At 40.7% G+C, this 21,299-nt stretch overlaps 2 protein-coding genes across 4 annotated transcripts in view; one reads left to right on the forward strand and one right to left on the reverse strand.

The window, feature by feature from the left end:
- AGA (aspartylglucosaminidase) lies at positions 1 to 11,548 on the reverse strand. The gene is made up of 9 exons (XM_008000334.3): positions 11,359 to 11,548; positions 9,347 to 9,500; positions 8,356 to 8,468; positions 7,159 to 7,271; positions 5,801 to 5,915; positions 4,663 to 4,738; positions 2,795 to 2,902; positions 1,649 to 1,782; positions 1 to 246 (listed from the first exon to the last, which is right to left on the reverse strand). Exons 1-9 carry the CDS (start codon positions 11,483 to 11,485, stop codon positions 146 to 148), a joined length of 1,041 nt encoding a protein of 346 aa, XP_007998525.3. The 5' UTR covers positions 11,486 to 11,548; the 3' UTR covers positions 1 to 145.
- A 1,282-nt stretch (positions 11,549 to 12,830) lies between these two features.
- The window catches only part of LOC140712050 (uncharacterized), a 234,225-nt gene continuing 225,756 nt past the window's right edge, over positions 12,831 to 21,299 (forward strand). For 2 of the 3 annotated variants that reach the window (XM_073017736.1, XM_073017737.1), the window contains exons 1-2: positions 12,831 to 14,493; positions 20,743 to 20,858. In XM_073017736.1, the coding sequence (XP_072873837.1) occupies positions 14,242 to 14,493; positions 20,743 to 20,858 (368 nt within the window). In that variant the 5' untranslated portion in view covers positions 12,831 to 14,241. The remainder of the gene's footprint in view (positions 14,494 to 20,742; positions 20,859 to 21,299) is intronic. The other variant, XR_012093508.1, reaches the window with a different exon arrangement.

Raw genomic sequence — 21,299 nt, forward strand, 5'->3', positions numbered from 1 at the left:
TGCCACATCAACAGAAATTTATTTCTGTGTTTATTTTACAAAAAGACTTCAGAACACAGGAGGAACACTAGATGATGACAGTGAGCAGCCTTTTCAGCCTTTGTTTCTTTCTTCTTTAAACACAGATGCTGACAGAAAACATGGACTAGATGCAGTCCACTTTTTCCTCAGTTGGCTGATTTTTTTCAGAATTATAAACCATGAAACTAAACTGAGTAAATGTTGAAAGTTTATTACAAGCAGCACCTGGGGCCAAAAATGAGAAAGACGTTTGGTTAACTATAGGATGTACATATGTATAACCAATACAGGTATTGCTTATTTGACTAGACACTGGCTACTGTATACCTTATGTCTAAGTCACAGGAAGTACACTAGTGTCTCCTCCTCAGAACTAAGCAGTGAACAGTCCATGAAAGGAACGAGGTAGCTGGTAAAATATCTCTTTGAACTTCAGAAAACTGGCTGATTTTTGTTGTTGCTGTGGATCTACACACATGCCGTCATTGCTACTATTATTTAACTGTTCTTACGTGTCTTTCTTAGGAAAAATTATTCAGGCACATTCCCCACATTTTATTTCTCTAGCCACTAGAACATTCTCATCATTCATTCTTAACTCCATACCCCACCATTGCTCCCTGTTCTTCTACTCTCACAGGAAGAGTCAAGAGTAATTTGTCATGATGCTTTGTCTAATCAAGTTCATCTTCTCATGCTCAAACACCTGGGGGAGGGTCCTCTTCGGTCATTAAATAGAAGAATCTAGTCAACTGTAAATTCATCCACAATTATATAATTATCATTTTTTTCATTCTATTAAATCCAACTTTGAGTTTTCTAATAAGGTTTATTTCTTAAGAGGGAATCAATAAAACTGCCTTACTTGATACATAAAGCTTTTCCCCTTCATAATTTTTATTGACTTTTGTGTCTTAGTGCTTAAAAAAGAATAAAGCATTCTTCAAACAAGTTTTTCAAATAGAGAACTGTGGGAAGCAAAAGATCAAAGAACAATAATAAGCAGTCCAACCTAATAAGTCATATTGATCAGTAAGCTGTGTATCTTCCCCATCTGAAAATTCACTAATGAGAATCAGCAGTGGCTGATCTTAAAATGCTTTGAAACTGTGATAGGCTCATACGGAAAGCAAATGAAGCGAAAGACAAGCCTCAAACAGTGCAAAAATAATTCGGCTAACCTCTTTGGTTTACTAATTAGTAATACATTTTGTTCTTTGGAGCCCCGAGATCTAAATGGTTGAGGCATTTAAATAATGAATAGAAAAGAAATAGGGAAGATAATTTATCCTTGTCTATTTTTAATTAGTATAAACATTTGACTAGATTAGCCTATGTCAACATGTACTGGAGCTGAAGCTAAACTTCATTTAAGACACATGTGAAAGATAAGAACTACTAGTCAGAGACTGGGTCATAGCTACCAGCAGTCAATCAAAAGAGGCTTTTAGGTATATTTTTAACGCTGTGGGTCTTGACAGATCATCAATTAACATTTACTCAATGCCCACTTAAGGAATCTCTTTTTCTGTTGAATATAGTGTATTGTACACAACAATATTTAAAAAGTGTATGTTTGATAAATATTTGGGAGTTCACACAAATACAAAATCCAAACACAACTTACCATAACTTCCAGTCACATTGGCACATATAACAGCCCCAAAGAATTCTGGAAAATACTTCTGGATTCTTGAAATCACTTTTTGGCAAGCTATGGTTGGATCTTCTCCTCCTCTCATGTATTCTACAGCTTGGTAGCTGATTGAAACAGAGGTGAAACCTTAGTGGCACAGAATAAATACTAACTCCGAATTGGGTTCAAGTTAGGAATTAAAACCACCAAAATTGCCACGTGACAGAATATACATAAATGAACAGGAGTCGGTTACTTCTGTTAAAGCATCCACAAAGCAAGTCAACTTTGATACAGTGTCTATCTTTTCAACTAATCCACCCATGAATTTCAGATATAGAATACTATTTTTGACTTTGGTTGAATAACTGTCAGTAGTAATGGCCAGAAGTCAAAAAGAATACAGATTTTCAATGAGAAAAACAGCTACAATCAAAGGGGAAAGTAGTGTGCATGGGCACACCGTCTAGCTAGGGTGGTGAGCTGTACACGATGACTGCGCTTCCTACTTTTACCATCAACTATCACAGCCCTGTTACTCAGTAGCTTCACATCAATTATCTAAATAGATTGTAAGTGTTCTCATCTGGGAAGCAGGGTGAGAAATACTACTTTATTTCACAGGACTATGATTACTTAACTTGAATGATTGTCATTATCAAAATGATGGACAACAAGCTTGTATGCAGTTTCAAAGCAGCTCTTATGCACAGAAATTCAGGTTACACAACACAAAAATTATGTTTTCTTTTTTTTTTTTTTTCTTGAGACAGGGTCTTACTCTTATTGCCCAGGCTGGAGTGCAGTGGCATGATCTTGGTTCACTGCAACCTCCATCTCCCAGGTTCAAGCGATTCTCCTACCTCGGCCTCCCGAGTAGCTGGGACTATAGACTTGTACCACCATGCCCAGCTAAATTTTTTGTATTTTTAGTAGAAACAGTCAGGAGTTCGAGACCATGCTGGCCAGGCTGGTCTCGAACTCCTGAACTCAGATGATCCACCTGCCTCAATCTCCCAAAGTGCTGGGATTACAGGTGTGAGCCACTGCACCCAGCCTCAAAAATTATTTTCTATCTTAAAAGAAAAAAATATCTTCTCCAAAGGTCTCTAAAATTCACAAACTAAGAAGTGATACCTTGGTAGGAAGCGCATCAATATATCACCATCCCCAGTGGCTGCAGCTGCCCCTGCAGTATCGTCAGCATAGGCTCCAGCTCCAGGTACTGGTGAGTCTCCTACACGGCTTTGAGAGGGTATCAACAATTTAGGGGAGGAAATTGAGTGTAAAACACATTAAGTCACAAGCTGTTCCAAATAAGGGATATTTCCACTTAGCCTCTGATACCGTTTTAAGTAAATTCTTCATCAGAACAAAGAACAGGTTTTCACTAGTTTTTGAACTAAGGTTTTCACAAACCTACATTAATTATATAAGAATTTGTTATCAGATGTGGAGTGTAAAACAGCTGAACTCATAGAAACAGCGACTAAAATGGTGGTTACTGGAGGCTGGGGCAGGTGAACCTGGCGAGATGTAGGTCAAGGACACACAATTCCAGTTAGGCAGAAGGGAAGGTTCCAGAGGCCTACTGCGGATCATGCTAAGGGTAATAACAATAGAGTGCACATCTGAAAACTGCTACGCAGATTTTTTTTTTTTTGAGATGGAGTCTTGCTTTGTCATCCAGCAGGAGTACAATGGCATGATCTTGGCTCACTGCAACCTCTGCCTCCTGGGTTCAAGCGATTCTCCCTGCCTCAGTCTCCTGAGTAGCTGGGATTACAGACATGAACCACCAAACTCAGCTAATTTTTTTTTTTTTTTTTTTTTTTTTTTTTTTTTTTTTTAGTAGAGATGGGGTTTCACCATGTTGGCCAGGCTGGTCTTTAATTCCTGACCTCAGGTGATCCACCTGCTTTGGTCTCCCAAATAGCTGGGATTACAGGCATGAGCCACCCTGCCCGGCCGAAAACTGCTAAGTAGATTTTAAGTGTTCTCATCATAATAAAATTGGTATGTGAGATAAGAAGTTAAATAGCTTGATTTAGCCATTATACAACATACACATACATCAAAATATCATGTTGTACACCACAAATACACATAATTTTCACTGTCATTAAAATTAATTTTTTAAAAGAGCTTGTTATCAGCCAGGTATATACCAGGATGGCATAAAGTGACTATTCTATTATTACCATCCTTTATCATCTAATTTCCAGATTATTGCAACATGTTCAAAATTGGTTTCCCTTATCTACAGTCTATTTCTGCTTCCTATGTAATGTGCCAAACTTTTACCAGATTTTTTTCTTGTAAGAAATTTTTAATGCTTTTCTATTTCAAAATTAAATCTAGAATGCCTTAAACTGACTTAAGACACCTTAAATCTGGCTCCAGTCTTCCCTTGCAGTCTTATCTTCCAATACCACTTCCCCTACCCCAAAACACACACACCCACCCACACCCCTTCTTCCCTAGCCAGTGGGAGCCCTGAACATACACATACCCCGCCCCCAAACACCCACACCAGTGGGAGCCCTGAGCATGCACGCACACACACGCACACATACACACACACACACATTCCTTCCAAGCCAGTAGGGAGTTCTGAACACATACACACACACACACCTTCTTTCCAAGTCAGTGGGAGTTCTGAATACAGGCATACATACACACATACACGCACACAACCTTCTTAGCCAGTAGGAGTGCTGAACCGCAACTACCATGAGTCAGGGCTCATCTCTAAGCATCACTTTACTGGTGTTCCTAACTACTCCAGCTTAAAGCGATCACCTCTGCCACCCCTAAACCCTACAGCACTGGCTGTGACTCCCTCTCCTGTGGCACTCAGCAGACAGTACTGCACTTTCTTTCACACTCATTCATCGTAGCTGTGAGACTAGGGCTGTGCTTTGCAACCCCCACAGCACCTGGCATATATTGCTCTGCATTCAATGTATATTTGACAGCTCTGTTCTTTTGGAAACACTAACCCATGTATTTTGAATTTTATACCATTTGTAGATGTACCAGCAGCAATACGTCCTGTCTTATGGATTACAACCATGCCTGGAAGTTAAAAAAATAAATAAATAAAATAAACCACTGTAGGTGTATAAAGTTTACCTCAAATATAACCAAATAATTGAGCAGGCGGTAATAACTGTTGTGGTCTGAATGTTTGTGTTTCCCCAAATTCATATCAACATCCTATTCCACAAGGTGATGGTATCAAGAGGTGAGGCCTTTGGGAGCTGATAAGGTCATGAGGACAGAATCCCCATGAATGGAATTCATGCCCTTATAAATGAGGCCCCAGAGAGCTTCCTCGCCCCTTGCACCATGTGAGGACACAGCAAGAAGATGCCATCCATGAGCCAGGAAACAAGCTGTCTCCAAACTCTGAACCTGCCAGTGCCTTGATCTTGAACTTCCCAGCCTCCATAACTGTGAGAAATAAATTTTGTTTAGAAGCCACCCAGTCTGGGTATTTTGTTAATTGCCATGGTAACAGGCAATTAACATTATTCATTATTATTAACAGGTGGGGCCTTTAAGAGGCGATTAAGGCTAAAAGGGCTTAATGCCATTATTGCAGGGAGTAAGTTCCTGATATGAAGGATGAGTTCTACCCGATTTCCTGTCTCATTCTCTTGACTGCCACCTTGGGATGGCCCTTGCCAGATGCCAGCACCCTGTTCTTGAACTTCTCAGGCTCCAGAACTGTGAGCCAAATCAACTTTTGTTTATAAATTACCCAGTCTGCGGTAGTCTGTTATAGCAGCGAGAAACAAACTAAGACAAAAACTAATGTAAATTTTTAACATTATAACTTGGAAAAAGTTATTTAAGGTCACTAAAACACAGCAACATAACACTGCCAAAAAATGAAATATCAAATAAAGATTTAAAAATCCACAAGTGAATAGTCACTGGGTTTTAGTTGTCTTGTATAAATAATTTACCAAATTTTATACAGTTTCTAAGACAAGATTGATCAATCTATAGAGAGACACACTTAATTGGCAGTTAAAACAATCAAAATCAACTGCTGGTAGAAGAACAGGGAAGAGCTACAGGAAGATAATTAACTAAACTTTATCCATAAAAACTGCACAAAAGGCAAATTACCAATAGTGTCATGACCACGATTATCTTCTGTTTCTTTATGGACAGGAATATCCTGCTTTAAGATACCAAGTGGTTTGTAGGGTCCGCAGTATTTTGAGGGATCTGGTACAACATTCTGTAAACAAGATTTAAGTTTTACTTCTTACAAAGGGTATTTTTAGAAATTGCCAAGAAATTTTGTACAATCATTAAACACTAGCACCGAATCAAGACAAGACATGTGGTAACTTAAAGATAAGAATTAAAAGCTAAGAAATCACTAAGTCTCATATAAAAACAAATAAGGTAAATAATTTTACTGAATATCCATTCTAGTCTAAGAATTACATAATGTAGGTGAGGTATCTATATTGCATGACACAGGTCCCTACCTAATTTGTCTCTTTATATGCCTACAATTCTCAACACAGGGGTAGATATAAAGTGTTTTAAAATTAGACATTAATCCTTAAATAAATTAGACACACACTGGACCTCTAAATTTCAGAAATTTGTTCCTTGGCAAAGAATTCTGAGATTTACAGCAAAATATGTTTTAAAAGCTTTTATTGTTTTTTCAAAGCTAGGTTTATGTGAATATATTCTAAGTTGTGCTTTAAGATACCTTTATAAATCTTAAAGGCTCGAGAATATAACGCAAACTCATAAATTTAGGTTGTGTGTGTAGACTGATATTAAAACAAGAAACCTATTCCTATTCCTCATGTCTTACACATCAGTGCACTAAGTGCCTCCCCTAACTTCGTTTTATGATTAGCCTCTTTCAAGTGCTAACCCAGGGGACTTCCGACTTGATGGCTACTCAGAAGTAATTAGGACTTAGGGAAGAAATAGATGAGAGACTAAGATATCCCATACAAGGACTCTGTATGGCAAAGGCAAACTGATTTATGCTAAAAGTCCCATTAAAGACAAATCATTCCACTGGTAACACACTAGACATGTAATATTATACGTTCTCAAGTCAAGAACAAGATATAGGATATACTGCACATAGATAAAATCTAAGAAATATTTTAGACTCGTAGTTTCCAAACTGATTTTTTAGACTTAAGTTACAAGGAAATACAAGCAGCAGCCCTGATTGAGGCAGCCACCTCCACATGACAGAAACTTCAGTTTGAAAACTGTTGCGAGAGACCAGTAGCTCTCCATGCTGGACATGTATCCGATGCAGCTAGAGGTGTTTCAGGGAATATCCACACCTACAGAGTCAACTAAACTAAAACAACTGGTTCTAATGTACAGCCAGGATGCTAACCAGCACCCCAGACAACAGGCAGGCAACAGTGAGCAGAAAGGATGTCATTTAATATCTTCAATTAACTTATTTTTTTTAATTAAATATGTGCGCATACCCGCCAATAATTTGGCTGGCAATTCCGAGCAAGCCAATCTGAATGAAGAGCTTGAGAAGCACTGGTAGATAAATCTTCATTGACAAACCCCATACTTTCGGCAAATTTGGTGGCTGGAGATTGGAAAAAAGGAAAGTGTAAATTATTCGAGTATTGTCTTTTCAACAAAAATATATGTACTAGAGGCATTCAGGGTCAGCAGCATCTTAAGAGAGCTACACAAAGACTTTCGAAGAAGTATTCATACATGAACAGTTTTAAGAGACTCAGTTTTTACACCTTCGATTTCCTTACGTCCTTCCTAAAACTGATCTACTTAAAGCCGTTGGGGTATGCATTACAAGAGTTCTCATCCTGGCCGGGTGCGGCGGCTCATGCCTGTCATCCCAGCACTTTGGGAAGCGGAGGCGGGTGGACCACCAAGTCAAGAGATTGAGACCATCCTGGCCAACATGGTGAAACCCCGTCTCTACTAAAAATACAAAAATTAGCTGGGCGTGGTGGTGCGTGCTTGTAATCCCAGCTACTTGGGAGGCTGAGGTAGGAGAATCACTTGAACCCAGGAAGGGGAGGTTTCAGGGAGCCGAGACCATGCCATTGCACTCCAGCCTGGGTGACGAGAGCGAAACTCCGTCTCAAAAAAAAAAAAAAAAAAAAAGGAGTTCTCTTCCCACCTCGCCTCCTCCACAATTTTCCTCCTTCCACTTCACAAAAGACACACTTCTCACCAATAATGAGTCTTAGAATTGCACTGAAACTAGACTGCAATGCCCGCATATAAAAAAAAACTTTGAGACACCAAAGGAACAACTGAATTCCAATGAATGGGTAGCAGATCCTTTGACTTGTCAGGTAGTTTCTAATTCTGTAGATGCTACAAAATTGAGGGAAGACCACTGGAGTTAGAAAATAGATCATTAAAAATACATTTTGACTACAGGTCACTGTATGGTGTTTGGTCTGTAACTTGGAAGGTGTTCAAATAACAGACACCGCCATAGCAAAACTTCCATTCCCTTCTTCTTAAGAGATGAAGAAGCAAAGAGATTTAGAAGTTATTTATCCAGTTAAATAGATGTTAAGTAAAACAGCTGGAATTTGAACTTAGGTCTGCTTTTATCCGTGATTTTGTACGATTTTTCAGTGAAAACCATAGTCCAAAGACTAGAAAAAATTTCAGCGTAGTTAAAACAATACCTGACTCTCCTACTAAAAGTGTGTGTGTTGTATGTTCCAGTACTTTCCGTGCCACACCAATAGCATTTTTAATTCGTCTAAGATCTCCTACTGCTCCTACATCCATAGTAGTGCTGCAAGAAAATGGAATGCAGTTAAGAATTAAGAAGTTTTCAGAGGTTCATACATTAAAAACATTGCTTTTCTCCAATCAATAGTGTTTTGCAGTTAAACTCCACCATCTTAACACAGAAGTGACAACACATCCATGAAGTTCATATAGATTCCCACAATTGGACAAAATTAGGGAAAAAATAGAAAATCAACTTGCCATATACCACAACAGCACTAAAATTCTCAGTTTCTCCAAGCTAATTTTAAATATGGCTTTTGAAAGGGGCCTGAAGGCTTCAGGTCAGGCAAACCACAGGATTTGTGGACAGCAGATAAACGATTGTTTATAAGGTCAGAGACATAGTTTTTTAGCTTGGCATTCTCCCGGTTCTAAGGAGACTACCTATCTCTCCATGTGATATTTCTATTACTCTGAATTCTTTTTTTTTTTTTTTTTAGTTGAGAGGGAAACTGTGTTTAGAAAGGTCAAGTATAATAAGCTAGGGGTTTTTTTGTTTGTTTGTTTGTTTTTTTGAGACGGAGTCTCGCTCTGTCGCCTCGGCTAGAGTGCAGTGGCCGGATCTCAGCTCACTGCAAACTCCACCTCCCGGGTTTACACCTCAGCCTCTCGCCTGGCTAGTTTTTTTTTTTTGTATTTTTTTTTAGTAGAGACGGGGTTTCACCGTGTTAGCCAGGATGGTCTCCATCTCCCGACCTCATGATCCACCCGTCTCGGCCTCCCAAAGTGCTGGGATTACAGGCTTGAGCCACAGCGCCCGGCCTAAGCTAGGGGTTTTGACCTGTGACAAAACTCATGCATTCTTTCATCTTGCTCTCAGAAGACCACAACTCTAAATGTAACTCAACATAATAAACAGGACCTGAACGGTGTTCTTACCCCTCCATGATCATGGCATCTAATGTGGTTTCTCCAAGTTCATCAGGACTTCCTCCAAAGCCTACAGAGCCGTCACACTGCTCTGTCTCACACGTGGCACAGCCGCTCTCCACCGCATCCAGGGCAGAGCCTCCAGACGCTAATGCCCTCCACGCTGTTAATCAAATCCCAATAATGCTTGTTGATATTTATATATATTTTTCAAAGCCAAATGCAACAAACCAACTCCAATTTAACAACTTTTTCACATTTACTGAGTTAAACTGACTTTTTAACACATTAGTTTATCAAGTGCTACAAACGAGTCAGAGTGATAAGAGGCAAAATTATTTAACTAGTTATCAGAAGAACTCAAAAACTGGCTATTGGTGCAAAGTGAAATTTTTTTTTCTTCCACTTACTAATATCTATTTCCTCTGTGTGTAAGAAACAAAATCAGTATCCCCTGCTTTATTTTAAAAGGTACCATCGAAACTACTAAAAGGCAGTTAAATAAAATATCCACTAAACCACAGCCTTCTTCACACATTTCTTCTGCATCATTAGATTAAAATATGCATAATTAACATATGTCTTGAGGTAACACCTATCCCAGCAAGTCTTAATAATACTGAACAGCAAACAATTACAACGTGGACTTCATATGGATTAGTTCATTGCGTCTTCATAAGAGCTTCTGTGGTAGGTACTGTACTATCACGACCCCCATTTTAAAGATAAGGAGACAGAGCCAGAGGCCAGGCAGTTAGTTGAAGGTCACACAGTTGGTAAGTAGCAGAGCCAGGATCCCATACATGTGGGGATGTAGGGAAGGTTCTTCGATGGACAATTTCTTTCCTGGTAACAGCAGAATTCTTTGAAGGGCAGGTGCTCTTGTTAGTAGACACTTTAAGCATCATTACAGCACCTACAGGCTTGAAAGTGTATTTACGCAAATTCCCTCTTTCAATACAGGCAGCTTACACAGAACTGTCCCCCGCCCAGACTGCTGCACTTCCTTTTCGTCTCATTATCGCTGGGAATATCTTTCTCACAGCCTGTTTCTTCATTTTCTCTCAATCGTATGCACTGCCTATAATTCAGAAATTTAGCTCCACCAAATTCTGGAGTCAATTCTGCCCCAGAAAGTTAATATGTTAGCAACCTCAGATGGAGGAGAGGGGTCTGAAAAATGACTCTTCCGGTCATTAAGCAAATGAAAGAAACAAGCACAGTACAGAGGAAAATGCCAGGATAATGGTACGTAAGGGCTATTAACAAGACGCAGAAGACAGGAACCTAACTCATTCCGGGCACAAGCACGAGGGCAGTTAGGTCAGACAACTCTTCCTAGAAGAGGTGATACCTTAGCTTAGTGGTTCTCAACCCTGTCTGCAAATCGAAATCACCAAGGGAGCTTTTTTTTAAAAAACACAGTTGCCCTGGTTCCAGCAGTCACATCACAATCACAGCAGGTGGGCGCTGCCAGGATGATTTCTGAGAAGCTCCGCAGATAGTGTTAACGTACAGCAAAGGTTGGAATCTCGAATTCTAGGTGGCAAGTAAAGCATGACAACACGTGGCAAAAAAAGGAAATGGCAAAAGAGTTCGCTATGGCTGGGAAACTATTAGTCGTCTACAAAATTGCGAAGAAGTGAGGGATTAGAAATGAGAGATGCAGACGTAGACAGCTCGCGAAAAGACTGAGTGTCAGGCAAAAAAGCGTACGTGCTACTTGAGTAAAGCATAAAGGCCATAACTATGGTCAGCAGCAGGGTGGAAAAATTATTGCGCTGCAGGAAGGGAGGACCTCAAATGCAGCAGTTGTAGGTAGGAAGGATGCAGTAAAGGCCACTTGGAAGAGACTGAGCGGCGCTGGAGATTCAGGAAGAGCTAGAGGGCGGGACCGCGAGGCCCGGCCCAGCGCGGCGCTCGTCAGTCCTCCTGGCCCGGTGACTGCAGCGGGGCGGGCTGGTCCTCCCCACCCGCAAGCTCTCGCGGCGCAGCCACCCACCCAGGCCGCCAACCCGCACCTGCTTCGGTTGCATTCTTAAAAGGCCAAGTGTTGAGGACCAGGGGCAGAGGGCTGGAGCAGCGCACTAGGGCCTGGCAGAGCAGAAGCGGCACGAGAAGCAGAGGCAATTTCCACTTCCGCGCCATAGCTGAGCGCCGAGGGCACTAGCGCGAGAAAAGTCCCGGCAGTCAGCGATCGCGGAACAATTAATCCCAGGTGCCCCGCCCGCCTGGCGGCCACGCCCTCTCTCTCGAGGGTGCGCCGAGGCCTCCGTCAACTCTCGCGGGACCTGGCGTCTTTGGGCCTGCGGGAGCGTGGTGTTACGAGGTGCTGAACTAGCTGTTCCCTGCGCTGAGGTGCTTCTTCCTAAGTGCTGTGCAGATTTTTAAAACAGTCAAACAAGTTGTTGCTTTTCCTGTTGTTAGATTTAGCTTGATATTGGGAAATTAATACAAAATTATTCAACTCTGGGTTGCAGGGCCCTAGGAACTTTAGCTGATTGCTGTGTGCTATGGATTTGGTTCTTTTACTGTCTTTTTAATTTAAAGTTGAAGTTGAAAAGTTTGTCAAACTCAATATATTCTTGGGGATTCCAGGCCTCGGAAATCTGCAGTAGTTATTGAGTGTAGGTGAAGCGTGTTTGCTTACGACCAGATTCATTTTATATTTTTTTTCCATTCATAGCGTCCGTCATTTTCGCACCACGACTCTTTGTAGCACTTTCTCATTATAAATCCCTGAGCTGGAAGAAAAACAAACGGTCTATGTACCCTCTAGCTAGCACACTGAAGTGCACCTTCCTGCACCTCCAGGACAAGAAGACTACCTCCATTCCTTTTTAAATGTATTTTTACCTTCCTGCCTGGCAACTATTAAGTGCTAAATAAATGAATAAAAGGAGGAATGGGGACTTTACGTGGCTGGTGGGGGCTCTCAGTTTTGTTGCTGGGCAGAGGTGCGAACATGAACTAATAATCCCTTTGGGCGTCTGGAATGCCTGCCCATGTTGCCAAGGCAAGACACATAATCAGGTAATGTTTTAAAGGGTCTATAAATCTATACAAACTTTAAAAATATAAACTAGGCCTGGCGCGATGGCTCATGCCTGTTATCCTAGCACTTTGGGATGCCGAGGCGGGTGGATCATGAGGTCAGGAGTTCGAGACCAGCCTGGCCAACATAGTGAAACCCCATCTCTACTAAAAATACAAGAATTAGCCGGGCGTGCGGGTTCATGACTGTAGTCCCAGCTACTTGGTAGGCTGAGGCAGAAGTGCTTGAACCCAAGAGGTGGAGGTTGCGGCGAACTGAGATCGTGCCACTTCACTCCAGCCTGGGCAACAGAGTGAGACTCTGTCTCAAAAATAAATAAATAAGTAAATAAATAAAAAATATGAACTAGGTAGGAGTTGTGAGACAAAGCCTTCAAGGCTTTTATTGATTACTAGGAAATTAAATACATAATTTAAAGAATATAAGATAGCCCGGAAGTATAATTATCCCGTTGGGAAGTGTTATTTAAAAGGTACAATAAAGAGAAATTTGATAAGTTCCTTTCATGCGGTTTGGAAGAGGAACAAGTCATCTGTGTTATGTAATCAGCATAACCCAATGGCAGGTGAAACTGGAAACTTGGGTGAAACAGGGTAAGAAAGCAAGAAAAACATACATTGTCCTCTGAGTAAATTTTCCTTAGCTCCTGGGCTATTTTTATGCAGCCTTAAGGAAGTAGGACATGCCTTTAGCAAAAATTGTAAAATACAATACATGGAAAATTGGTCTTAGTACCCCCGATCTCTCTAGCCTCTTCCTGTTTTTTAAGGTATTTGTGTTTCTTCTGGTGGAAAGAGCATGATCTATTACCTCCTACTATGTCTGTTTCTCCAAAATTATTTCTTCTTAAATAAAAATTACTGTCAGTGAAACAGCTAAATTACACTATAGTGGGATTGGCTGATAGAAGGTCTCAATATATCAACTTTTCCATGGATATTTGTTTGTATGTATGTATGTATGTATTTTTTGAGATGGAGTCTTGTTCTGTCGGCTAGGCTGGAGTTCAGTGGTGTGATCTCGGCTCACTGCAACCTCCACCTCCTGTGTTCAAGGGATTCTCTTGCCTCAGCCTCCTGAGTAGCTGGGATTACTACTGCCTGCCACCATGCCCGGCTAATTTTTGTATTTTAAGTAGAGACAGGTTTTGCCATTTTGGCCAGGTTGGTCTTGAACTCCTGACCTCAGGTGATACCCCCCCCCCACCCCCGACCTCCCAAAATGCTGGGATTACAGGTGTGAGCCACTGTGCCCGGCTGGGTATTTGTATTTAAATAACTAATATGCAACCCCTGAAGAATGTACCCGATTCAGTGTCTTCATAGTGACTACTAAAATACCCACTGGATCCACTGTCCAGTTTGCCTAAACTGTGGCTATTTCTTAAAGAAGTTAAATTCGTCTGGATATTTGGTTCCTTCTGTAGTAGTTTTCCTTTGACTAACACTTGAAGAATAATTTTCATTTTAGTCCTAGAAGTAACCTTCTGTTACTCTCACTTAGGTGTTCTTTCAGGCCTAAATATAATTAGATGCTTTGCCTTTGTTTTGAGATAAATCTAAGGGAAAAGGAACACCTGTTAACAGCCACGAACTTGCTGGGAAGGGAAGGGCGTGGTCCCTTTAAAGATACGGACGGGAAGTGCTGGGTAGAGGAGGGCGTGGTCCCCGGCTAGGGCTTCACCCCTGGGTCTGTGCCCACCTAGCTGAAGACAGGTATTTTTGTTTTCCTGCCCAAATGTTGCATTTCCCAAGACCACCCTGGCCTGCCATGCCCTCATCCTGTGCCTATAAAAACCCGGAGACCCTGGCAGGCAGACACACAAGCAGCTGGACATTGAGAGGGGCATATGGGCAGGGAATACAGGGGCGGCTGGATGTGGACAGGAACGCACCAGCATAGGAGCACAGTGGCATGGTCGCAGGCCATTGACCAGCGGAAGGATGTGGGGTCTCTCCAGGGAGGTCAGAGAAGAGTCAGGCGTCCATACCTGACTCCAGGAGAAAATCGTCTCCCGTCTGCCGAGAGCTACTTCCACTCAATAAAACTTTCCACTCATTCTTCAAGCCCACGTGTGATCCAATTCTTCTGGTACACCAAGGTAAGAACTCGGGATACAGAAAGCCCTCTGTCTTTGCGATAAGGCTGGGGTCTAATTGAGCTAACACAAGCCGCCTACAGACGGTTAAACTAAAAGAGCACCCTGTAACACACGCCCACCGGGGCTTCGTGGGTAAACATTGACACCTAGACACTGCTGTGGGGTCGGAGCCCCACGGCCTGCCCGTCTTTATGCCCCCATAGAGGTCTGAGCAGCAGGGCCCTGAAGAAGCCAGCCGCACCCCCGTGACACGCCCTGCGAGGGGTACAAGGGAGCCTTTCCCGTTTCAGTAGTAGACCATAAAATAAATGATCCTCAGTTTTTCCAGCATCCTCTCCAATTTTTCATTCTTTTCAATCATTATACACAAGGGCAGATATATTTAGTGTTACTGATAAAGGAACTATTTGTAAAATTATTTTTATATAAATTTAGAATGCATTACACAATTTTGTTTGGTAAATTGTTTCTGTTCCTAAATAGAGCTTACTTATAACTAGCAATACTTCAGGAGGATTTTCGAGACTTTGATTTTAAAACGTAGGGTGTGGCCAGGCCCGGTGGCTCACATCCATAATCCTGCCACTTTCGGAGGGTGAGGTGGGTGAATGGCTTGAGCCCAGGAGTTTGAAACCAGCCTGGGCAACATAGCGAGATTCCTGTCTCTATTTAAAAAAAGAAAAAAAAAAAAAAAATTAGGCCAAGCGTGGTGGCTCACGCCTGTAATCCCAGCACTTTGGGAGGCCGAGGCCGGCTGATCACCAGGTCAGGAGATCAAGACCATCCTGGCTAACACAGTGAAACCCCGTCTCTACTAAAAATACAAAAAATTAGCTAGACGTGGTGGCGGGCGCTTGTAGTTCCAGCTACTTGGGAGGCTGAGGCAGGAGAATGGCGTGAACACAGGAGGGGGAACTTGCAGTGAGCCGAAATTGTGCCACTGCACTCCAGCCTGGGCATTAGAGTGAGACTCCGCCTCAAAAAAAAAAATTAGTAATTAACTCATGTAAGCTGCCTAACTTCTCATCTATGAAATGGAGATGATAATAGCGTTCTTTCTTATTTTACAAAGCTTTGTGAATGAGGTAGGAGACGTGGGAGAATGGTGGAATACCAGGCAAATTAAATAAAATTCTCTTACTCTAATTGGTCATTCCCAAGTATCTATAATTGATGTCAAGGAGGCAGTGCAGAAACATACAAGGCAGCAAAAGGAAATCAATTTGAGATACAGAAATTTCCGTAGGAAGAATAAAGAGTTGGCCCAATACCTATAATGCATTTTAAAGTAATCAGAGTTTCCTTGAACATATTAAATGAGAATTAAAAATAATGTTTTTAGTCTACTTGGAGCTGCCTAAAATTTGGTTTAAATGCTTATAAAGATGGTGCATGGCAGGACGGTGAAATTTCTGGATGTCTTAAAAACAGCACTCTTAAGTCTTAACAAGGAAAAAGCCTCAAATGGAATCTTAAGTGATGTTGCAAATAGAGCCTGTGTGTGTGTGTGTGGGAGGTGGCTGGGGGAGTTTCAGACAGCTGCAGGCTCTCTTCCTCTAAACTTCATGGCTTTCAATTTATCAGTCTCAGAAGGATGAAGTGTTGAGTCCCTCCTGATAGCATTTGAAGCTGTGGTTCCACAGAGGATTTAATGCTGTAGTTGCAGGGAGTCTAGGTGTTTCAATTCTGAGGCTTAAAAAACTAAGCCATCCCCTCCGGCTTTTGCACTGATGCTGTGAAATCCATTTGAGAAACATGTCCATGTTTTGCTACTTGTTCAAAGCTGTAAGCGTGACTTGGCATTGAAATGATAATTTCTTTTTCAGAACTCCCCACTGAACTATTACCTAGGTTATCTAAATACAGGCTATTTACTTGATTGGCATTTGCTCTTGTCAGTTTCACAAACTGTAAGTAATGATTTTTGCTGATGTTAGAGCACTGTGGTACTGTGTTTCTAATTTAAATCAATGTCTACATTAATCTGGGAACACTTGATGTTACTACCTGATTGTATATTCTGGATGTAATTAGAGTCATTATACAGAAATAAGTGTCATCTTCTTATTCTCGAAATGAGAAAAGAGAGCATTCTTCTTTTCTGAAATAATTTTTCTGGGTCATGCCCCCAAAACCATTTGTCAAATCAATAGCAGATTCTAATCACAAACTTTCTTGACTTTTTAACCTTTAAGAGTCATCTTAGTGACTTATAAAGACCAAGATTGTGCAGTAGAGTGTGGGCCTATTAAGTTATGTTTTATCAAAATAAATTATGTACAGCATATTTTCAACGTGTAATTGTAATACTGGACCACTGCTGTGATACAGTTTTCATAACAAGGCCATAGTAGACTATTAAACATGGTGGATCTTGGTTTTTATGACAGTTGTTTATAACATTATGATGTCTTCATAAATGTGATCCATTACAATAGTAAAGCCTTAGGGCAACAGAACAGGTGTCAGGATGTCTTCCTACCATTAAAAAATGACTTTGACATTGTTAAGGTAGTGTGACAGATGATTTCAATAAAGAAATTCAACAATAAAAGCAAACTTCTAAACCAACAGTGACTTACAGGAAGTACATTATGTATTTAAAATGATATCTACTTGTTGATCATGATAATGAGTATTAGAAAACTATCCAAATAATGAACACATGTATCCTGTGTGTAACTACACAAATAGTCTGTCATTTCTCATTCATATAAAAATTTGAAAGATTTTCACATAACATAGCTTAATTTTTTTTAAATTTTTTAGAAACACTTTTGTGTCCTTCAAATGTCTCTGAAGTACTCTAGCTCTTGTTGAAAATCACCAGCCTCTTAACATTTTGATATGTATCTGTTTGGTAAAACATCTTGGTATTACACACACCGTTGTAGAACCTGCTTTTTTATTTAATACATCTTTGACTTCTGCATATCATTAAAGTTTATGCTTTTTAAAAACCTTCATTGTGCAATGTAAATACAGTGAAGGTCATAAAATGTAAATAAATACATAATTTTGTAGAAAATGTACACCTGTATAATCACTACTTATATAAACAAATAGAATATTGTCAATACCCCCAGAACACCCCTAAGAACCTCTATAACATGTTCTCTGAAGACTTAAAAACATTGATTTAATTTTTTATTTTTATAGATATGGGGTATAAGTGTAGTTGTGTTATATGTATATATTGAGTAATGGTGATGTCTGGGCTTTTAGTGTACCCATCACCCAAACAGTATACATTGCACCCAAAAGGTAGTATTTCATTCCTCATCCCCTCCTTCCCTCTCACCTTTTGGAGTCTTCTGTTACTCCACTCTAAATGTCTGTGTGTGCTCATTGTTTAGCTCCCACTTACAAATGAAAACATCCAGATTTTTACTTTGTTTCTGAGTTATTTCACTAAGGATAATGGCCTTCAATTCCATTAACATTGCTGCAAACGACATGATTTCATTCATTTTTATGGATGAGTAGTATTCCAAGGTGTGTGTGTGTATATATATCACATTTTTAATCTGGTGGTTTGCTGATGGACATTTAGGTTGATTCCATGACTTTGCTATTGTGAATAGTGTTGTGATGAGCATTTGAGTGCAGGTGTGTTTTTGATAAAATGATTTCTTTCCCTTTGGTTAGATACCCAGTAGTGGGATCACTGGATCGAAGAGTAGATCTATTTTTAGTTCTTTGAGAAATCTCCATACTGTTTTCCATAGAGATTATACTAATTTACATTCCTACCAACTGTGTATAAATGTTCATTTTTCTACACATCCTTGCTAACATCTGTTGTTTGTTGCTTTTTTAGTAATAGCCATTCTGACTGGTATGAGATGGTATCATTGTGGTTTTAATTTGTATTTTTCTGATGATTACTGATGTTGAACATTTTTTTTCATATGACTGTTTGCCACTTGGATGTTTTCTTTTGAAAAATATGTGTTCATGTCTTTGCCTACTCTCTAATGGGGTGATTTGTTGTTTTGTCATTGTATTGTTTGAGTTCCTCCTAAATTCTGGATATTAGTCCTTTCCCAGATGCATTGTTTCCAGATATTTTATCCCATTCTGAAGGTTATCTGTTTACTCTCTCGATTACTTATTTTGCTGTGTGGAAGCTTTTAGGTTTAATTAAGTCCCATTAGTCTATTTTTGGTTTTGTCTCATTTCCTTTTGAGGACTTAGTCATAAGTTCTTCGCCTCGACCAATGTCCAAAAAAGTTTTTCCTAGATTTTATTATTACATTCTAGAATTTTTGTAGTTTCAGGTCCTACATTTAAGTTGAAGACTTTATTTCTTAAGAACAATTTTTGGTTCACAGCAGAATTGAGCAGAAAGTACAAAATATACTCCTGCCCCCACATATGTTAACCTTCCCACCAGAGTGGCACATTTGTTACAGTTGATGAACAAATTGCACACATCATTATCATTCCACATCCATAGTTGATATTAAGGTTCACACTTGGTATTATACATTCTATGGGTTTGGCAAATATATACTGGCCTGTATTCCATTAGAATATCGTAAGAATCCTTTGCTCCACGTATTCATCCCTCCCTCCCCTCGAACCCATGGCAACCACTGACCTTTTCACTGTCTCCATGGTTTTTGCCTTTCCCGGAATGTCATTTGGTTGGGATTGTGCAGTATGGAGCCTTTTTAGATTGGCTTCTTTCACTTTGTAATACGCATTTAAGGTTCCTCCATGTCTTTTCATGGCTTGATAGCTCATTTTCCTTAAGCGCTGAATAATATTCCATTGTCTGGATGTATCACAGTTTATTCTCCTACTGAAGGACATCTTGGCTGCTTCCAAGTTTTGGGAATTATGAATAAAGCTGCTGTAAACATCCTTGTGCACCTGGGCGTGGTGGTGTATGTCTGTAATCCTAGCTACTGGGAAGCCTGAGGCATGAGGATTGCTTGAGCCCAGGAATTAGAGACTAGCCTGAGCAATGCAGCTAGACCTTGTCTCTAAAAAAAAAAAATTTTTTTTAAAGTTAACTTTGTAGTGGCAACTGCTGCCTGTAGTCCCAGCTATTAAATGGAAGGCTGAGACAGGAGGATTGTTCAAGCTCAGGGTTTCAAAACTAGAATGAGCTGTTTGTGCCACGGCCCTCCAGCCTGGGCAACACAGTGAGACCTCATCTCTGAAAAAAATTCCATGTGCAGATACAATGTAATTTTAAAGGATGTATAAAATCTATTTATGATACACAGAAATTACTTAACCATTGATTTCTGTTGCTTTAAAAATGTTTGGCCGGGCGCGGTGGCTCACGCCTGTAATCCCAGCACTTTGGGAGGCCGAGGCGGGCGGATCACAAGGTCAGGAGATCGAGACCACGGTGAAACCCCGTCTCTACTAAAAATACAAAAAAATTAGCCGGGCGCGGTGGCGGGCGCCTGTAGTCCCAGCTACTCAGGAGGCTGAGGCAGGAGAATGGCACGAACCCGGGAGGCGGAGCTTGCAGTGAGCTAAGATCGCGCCACTGCACTCCAGCCTGGGCAACAGAGCGAGACTCTGTCTCAAAAAAAAAAAAAAAAAAAAATGTTTGGCTTTGTGTACGAAGAATTTTTTCAGAATTAATCTGTCAGATACTATGTTGAGTTGATATGATAGTCAGAAGCAATGAAAATAGCATCACACTAGATCATGAGTGAAGGTCAGTATTAGGAAATCAGGACTCTAACAGGGATCAGGTGGGTGAGCAGAGCTAGCTCTGTATGTTACTAACACTAAGGTTTCTGAAGAGTCAGGGCAGATTGAGAGATTAAGAAGGTCTCCAAATTCAGGACAAATTCAGGGAGTCAGGTGGTTTGAGAGAATGGTATCAGAAGAACTCTGATATGAGGAAGCCCCTCATATATCAGAGGGGCTTGAGACAGTGTCTTGCTCTGTTGCCCAGGCTGGAGCGCAGTGGTGCAATCTTGGCTCACTGCATCCTCTGCCTCTTGGGGTCAAGCAGCCCTTCCACCTCACACCGTCCTGAGCAGCTGGAATCCCAGGTGTGGGCCATCACACCCAGCTAATGTAGCTTCTATGGAAGAGGCTTTTTAATCTTCCTACCATCTTTATAATTTTCTACTGGCCACAGAATTGGGTAGCTGTAAAACCACTAACTTTTAATTGTACCCAAAGCTCTGAGGACACTCAGTAGTTTAGGTGCCCTTATTATTGGATGGCACTTAGAATAAAGGCACAGATTAAAAAGTTTTTTTTTCATGCCAGGTCTCACTGTGTTTCCCAGGCTGGGTGCAGTGGCTATTCAAAGGTACAATCATAGCTCACTGCAGCCTGGAACTCCTGGACTCAAGCAGTCCTCGTGCCTCAGCTGGGACTAACAGGTATGTACCACCACACCCAACTCATAAATCATTAAACCCCTTGAATTTCATAGGTTTAGAGTTATGATCATTGTAACTCTGCAGTTTTGTATTAGCTTTAAGTGCTTTTGGTTGCAAATAACAGAAAACTTAATGGTGATTTAAAGTGACAAGCAAGGCTTTACTTTTATGCACCTAATAAGTAGAAAGCTGCTGGCATTGGTTCAGTAGCTCTAAACTGTGAGAACTTACTTGCTGCTTTATTTTCACAAGACAGCTACTGTTGCTCCAGACATACATCTACGTTCAAGCTGGGGAAAAGGACAAGGACTTGGTATCAGCCGTGTCTTTCCCTTTTCATCCAGAACGCAAAAGCCTTCTCAGACACTCCCAGTAGAATACTACTTTATTCTCATCATCAGAATGATGCCACCTGGCCTTTTCAGTAAAATCTCCAGTAAT

The sequence above is a fragment of the Chlorocebus sabaeus genome, chromosome 7 (genome assembly GCF_047675955.1).
Source record: "Chlorocebus sabaeus isolate Y175 chromosome 7, mChlSab1.0.hap1, whole genome shotgun sequence".
Taxonomy (NCBI): Eukaryota; Metazoa; Chordata; class Mammalia; order Primates; family Cercopithecidae; genus Chlorocebus; species Chlorocebus sabaeus.